Raw genomic sequence first — 5,850 nt, forward strand, 5'->3', positions numbered from 1 at the left:
AGTGAGTGTGCGTGTGAGTGCGTGAGTGAGAGTGAGTGAGTGAGTGTGCGTGTGTGTATGTATGTGTGTGTGAGAGTAGCAGCTTAATAGATCAGTGAAAGAACCTCTGAAATCCTTTGACTCGTAACACTGTCGATCAGCATTACATGGCCATCCTCAGGCTGAACAACGCAACAACACCAGGCCGCTGCCAACAGAGTGTCTCCATGTGTTCAATATTTACAGTCATCATAATTATATTCATTATATGGCCCAGAATCTACCACACCTACATTTACGGTCAGGAGCCACTACTGGAAACAATATGAACGGACTAGTCCAGAGCTAACTAGTCTCACACAGTCCTACACAAAATGTGAGCTAATCCACAGAGGAATGAACGGCTTAAAGGGAAAAATGGTTCAGCAGAAACGCAGAATGGAAAAAACTCCAATGTCTCCAGTTCAAAAGTTAAAGACATTTAAAGGGGTGGTTGACTGGGTTTTTTCTAGGCTTGGTTGTGTTTATGGGGTGCAGTCTAACATGTGTTTATGCTTTGTTTTTTAAAAAACGCATTATTTTTCAAATAATTTACCTTTATTCCACACCGATCTGTCCCTTCTCTGACAAACGACTCGATTATTTCCTGTTTTTATGAAGCCCCTCCCTCAGAAATACGCGATGGGCTGAGATTGGTCAGCTGGCTCAGTGTGTTGTGATTGGCTAAACCGCCTCTACAGCGCGTCTGAACATCCCGCCCCTCAAGCTCAGAATGTGCTCCGGTTGTATTGTGACACTAACTAACGTTAAAAAAGTGAAATCGCAATCAACCACCGCTTTAATGCTGATGACAAACAACAATCTGATGCTGTTCTTCTATCCAGGTGATCTGAACTGTGCTGCAATTACATGGTATCACACAAAATGCACTCGGTGTGCAGAAACACCTGACAGAACAATGTTTTTGTGTCGCCTCATCTTCACACAGATCTGCGTGCATGTGCAGCACTTAAACGTCTGCAAGCAGCATTCGCGTCAGGTTTGTGTCACAGCTGCTCTCCACTAACAGCTTCATTTCTGATGTCTCTGTGATGCTGAATTCAGCAGTGCGTGCAGCTCTTTACTCACAGGAGTGTTTGCAATGCTAAAATATTACTATTATTGTTGTTATCCATGAATTTTCAAATTTACTATTTTACAAGAAAGGCAGAAAAATAGTAAAGCACTTTATTCTTTTTTTATTCAGATGCCCAATTACAGTCAATACAGTCTAATAAATTTGTTAAACACTATCAGCTTAAATGTATTAGAGCACCTGTCATAATAAAGAGAAAACAAGTACTTTAGGAATCTGTCAAAAAGTTTGTTTTTTAGTAGGCAAACAACAAACTGAAACAACTAAATAGTCTTTTCTCACACATAACCAAATAATGTAATATTTTGTATGGTCTCGATAACAGCTGTGACACAAAGCTGGCGCTGATGCTGCAGCAGAGAAAGCATAAAAACCCCCTGAAAGCAGCAGGAGCATGATGCAGATGAACCCTGGTTTACCTCCGGCACTTCAGCATCGTGGTCGGGCGACTCTCCTCCATCATCGCTGGTCTTCCTCTTGCGCTTGTTGCGAACACTTTGGATGAAGTTCTTGTGGAAATCACAGATGTACAAATGCCGAACCTGTGGGCAAAAAATGCCTCTTTAATGCGTGTTAGAAAACAGAATACTAGATTAAAGAACGCAGAACCCATTACTATATCAAGGAAATAACATCTGATGCTTTCAGTGCGATTTATATGCAATAAAATGACATTTACCAAACTAAAAACAAGCACATTGTGGCCAGATGCACCACTGATCCGTGTGTAAGTGTATATTCATGTTTGCATGCACAGATATTCACTACAACACAGTCAAACAGACACAACGCCTTCGCTGTCAGGACAAAAACAATCAGACAAAACATCATGCAAACACTGCCAGAATTAAAGAGCTGCTCAGAAGACGCGCAGGTTTGACTGGCAGCGCCTCAGACGCTTCAGACACACGCTTTTAGGCCCCGTTTCGCAGCCCTCGGGGCTCGGCAACGACTCTTACGCTCTTGTCGATGTCCAGCTTGAGCTTCCTCTGGCTGATGCTCTTCTGGATGCGCTTGCTGAAGGACGCGTTCCCCGCCGCGCGGCCGCAACGCTCCCCGTCCTCGATCAGACAGCAGCTCTGGCCGAAGAAGGGCGGCGCGGGCGGCGCGTCGTGGCTGTCCTCTTCCGTGCTGAACCCGTTCATAACGGGCACTTCCAGGGAGAGGCGGTCGAGTTTAACGCAGCTGAGACACAAACTCGATGCGTTCTGAAGAGCCGCGGATGAACGAACGGCTCGCCGAGCGAAGCGACCAGAACGAGAATCTCCGCGACGCTTCGGATCCGGTTCGCTGAAGACTTCACTGGAGCAGCCGAACTGTCAGAACCGACCTTGTCCGCGCCGAAACTGCAGATTTGACGCGCTACAAACTACGAGGCCATTTCAACAATATACACACAATGACACAAGTCTTGCCAGAAACCGGAAGTTGTAGCTCTGAAAGACCATTGGTTGGTTTCCGAACAAGGCGGGCCTCCGAGGCTGCGTCTTCGATTTCTGTTGGTCAGCGCGCGCGTCAATCAAACGCCACTTCCTGACTATCGATGTCATGCAACGGCTCACTGGAGCACTCACTCACTCACTCACACACTCACCTTCATGAGGCTTCAGCTACTCAATCTCATGTTCAGTTTATCGATGCGAAAATTGCGTGTAAAACACAAAGCTCAGTTTATTATAATGATAACGGGACGCTGTGTTCTTTATAGTGTCCAGCATCTAAAACTGGACATCTGATAGTCACTGCTCCAGAGCACATGCAGCGATTAAATAGCGAAATAAAGTTGCTTTAAAGGGGAGGAGAACGTGCTTTCGTCTTTTGTTGTCCTGCTGGAGCAAAAACACTCCAGAAGTGCTTTCCTCTGGGTGAAATGAGTTATTTGCATTGATGTTAAGCAGTTGAAAACTCATGGCTGATGTGTCATAAGTGGGTTCTGAGGGTCTTTATTTAACACGAGTCTACATGCCGCAGTAAAGATAGTTTGCGGTTTGATATTAAGATTTCTTTTGGCTATAAATACGCAGTGCGCTGTCATCAGGGTGTTTTTCGTAGCGACTCTTGACTGTATAATGCCTATAGCTCCAAAAGTTGGACACTTAGAGGAATGAGACGGTCATCTTCACCAGCTTGAGCTGTGAATTTCTCCACAGTAAACCCCTTGGTAAGTCCTCTATAAGGAATGTGAAAGAAAGGCGTTCTTCATGTTTAACGTCTGTTACCGATAAACACGCAGACTGCTGGAAGACAACAACATTGTTTTAGGTCGAGCTCGATTTGTGAAAACTTCCACAATCTCATTTTATCGCGTGGCAGTGTTTATCTTTGCTCTGACAGCGTCACCTGAATTCACAAATCATGGAGAATGATATTCGGTATTATTTGCACGTCTACGACAGCACACTGCGTATTTATAGCCAACAGAAATCTGAATATCAAACCGCAAACTATCTTTACTGCGGTGTCGGAGTTCACATTCCCTGCACACGAACAGCTGCTGCAGACCTGAACAATCATTCACACAAAACTAATGCATGATTTCAGAACTTCAGAAAACACTGTTCCAGCAAAAACATGCGACTACTTCACTGCAGAACCTCCATTTCAACATTTTCCTAAAGAGGCTATGAAAACTCGATTTGAATTCAGGCAAATTATGCAAGTAAATACAAACCATTCAAAATAAGACCAGGACAGTTTCACAGTAGTATTTGTACTAAAGGAGAAAAAGATTTAATGGCTTTTCTATGACGGCATAATTTTGCAATAATTCAGACTTGAAATGACAAAACATTATTGATACAAATGAAGAGAAAAATAACAGAACTGAACCCACTACACAGTTATCTGTGCATGAATAATAATAATTTATGAGCCGTTTAAATGGTGGCAGAACCGTTTTAATGCATCAGTGACAAACCTGTGTAAAATTACTACTGTTCCCAAGATTCAACCCAAGACTTATTACCATATCATCATATTCCACACACAACTCTGGAAACTCATCAAGGCAGGAGTTTTACACAATAACAAACCAACAGCTGGTTCTTAAACATTTCAGTTCAAAAGCGAGTCCAGTATTAAACTCTATAATTATTCACATGTGCATCTGACACACTGGTCCACCAGACACAATAGCAATAATTCATTATGAAACCCAGGGCTCTCTTTAGAATCGACAGAAATTACAAACTCGTTAATACTCAAAAACAGGCTCTGGACAAAGAAATGTCTGAAAGTGCTGGACAGATCAACTTTAAAACGGCTTCGGATCAAAGAAACATTTGAAAGTGCTTGGCAGATAATCTGTAAAAATATTTAATGGTAAAAACGGGTCAAACGCTCAACAACATTGAATGTAGAGAACTAGACTAGTGTGCTGTGCGTCACACCAGCATCTTTCAGCAAGGCACGTCGACTGGATTCAAGTTTCACACTGTGTTGCTCATGTGCATTAGAAACAGCATCATGCAGGATCCGTCTTTGGGTGCCAGCAGTTACTGAGAACCAGTGGATCTCAGCTGGTTATATCAGAGACAGACGGGGGAGAAACAAACAGCAGAAAATGCAGCTGACCAAATAATCTAGTAAAATACAGTCCGGTCGTTCCACGGTCTTCTGCTGTGCAGGAGTGATTCTTAACTGCATTGTTGTTTACGGTACAAAATCATGGAAACAGGACTGACTATTTGAGATTTCCCCGATGGACAAACCTGACAAAATATAACCGCTTCTGAATGCTTTGAGCTAACAGGGTCGACACGTAACCGCCTTGAAGCCTTTGTAATAAAACATTATGTCCTCTAAAATTAAAAAAACATAACTATATTTGTTAACACAACAAAGAGAAGCTGGATAATAAAATCAAGTTTTAAACACAGTGCTCAGTAAAGGCTGCTGTCGGTGTTTCATCGTTCACGATGAGCCCAGTGTTTCTGGGGACTGACTCAGAACAGTCAAATAAATAAACCTCTCAATCTTTACAAAGGACAGCATCAGATTCGCATTTCTGAAGGACAAACTGTGACGTGTTTGCAAGGCAGCCGACAGTCTGAGGCTCTGACTCTGTGTAAAGACTCGTCTGTTAACCGCACACAAGAATCAGAGACGGGAGGATGATGACTGAACAGATGCACAATCCAATCACTCAGTATGCAAATGAGTGACGACATCACTGTCTTTGAGACGTTCCTCAGACGCACCGAAGCAGACGAAGAGCATCAGTCAAACGCTGCCCTGCAAACACTCTTACTGATCATTTTCAGGTCAACGGGGTGAAAGTCAGCAGAAGTGATGAAGATGATGATGGGAGTGTGGAGAGAAGCACAGAGCTTCAGCTTTTACAGAGGTTTGGAGTCAGACGATCAGAACAGAGTTTCATTGGTTCAGTAAAGGCACAGGAACGTCTCTCTTCGGAGAGCAGCGGCACATCGTGATCACGAAGCTCTCGCCGGCATCAGCTGCCCGGTGGATTCTCATGTTCATATTGGCAGCATTACTCGTTGTGATTGCTGTTGAAGGAGTCTAAGACCGTGGCGTTGGTGTTCTGGAAGAGCCACCGCTGGCTGAGAGTCGAGGGATCGCAGGAGTTCATGAAGATCCGCTTCTGTGCAGCATCAGAGTCAACACAGCTGTTACTGATGGGGTGATAGAGGCTCTTATCCTGCCACACACACACACACACACACACACACACACACACACACACACACACACACACACACACACACACACACACA

At 43.8% G+C, this 5,850-nt stretch overlaps 2 protein-coding genes across 2 annotated transcripts in view; both read right to left on the bottom strand.

The window, feature by feature from the left end:
• The window catches only part of LOC107657192 (uncharacterized), a gene marked incomplete at its 3' end in the record, with an annotated part of 8,744 nt that extends 6,182 nt beyond the window's left edge, over positions 1–2,562 (bottom strand). The window contains exons 1-3 of the mRNA XM_016445217.1: positions 2,074–2,562; positions 1,506–1,656; positions 1,397–1,471 (exon numbers count right to left, since the gene is read on the bottom strand). Coding sequence (XP_016300703.1) covers positions 1,397–1,471; positions 1,506–1,656; positions 2,074–2,259 — 412 coding nt within the window. The remainder of the gene's footprint in view (positions 1–1,396; positions 1,472–1,505; positions 1,657–2,073) is intronic.
• Positions 2,563–3,829: 1,267 nt separating this feature from the next.
• Positions 3,830–5,850, bottom strand: part of LOC107657196 (polypeptide N-acetylgalactosaminyltransferase 10-like) — a 14,387-nt gene continuing 12,366 nt past the window's right edge. The window contains 1 exon segment of the mRNA XM_016445222.1: positions 3,830–5,774. Coding sequence (XP_016300708.1) covers positions 5,607–5,774 — 168 coding nt within the window. The 3' untranslated portion in view covers positions 3,830–5,606.

Source organism: Sinocyclocheilus anshuiensis, unplaced genomic scaffold, assembly GCF_001515605.1.
Source record: "Sinocyclocheilus anshuiensis isolate Anshui unplaced genomic scaffold, SAMN03320099.WGS_v1.1 scaffold4098, whole genome shotgun sequence".
In the NCBI taxonomy this organism is placed as follows: domain Eukaryota; kingdom Metazoa; phylum Chordata; class Actinopteri; order Cypriniformes; family Cyprinidae; genus Sinocyclocheilus; species Sinocyclocheilus anshuiensis.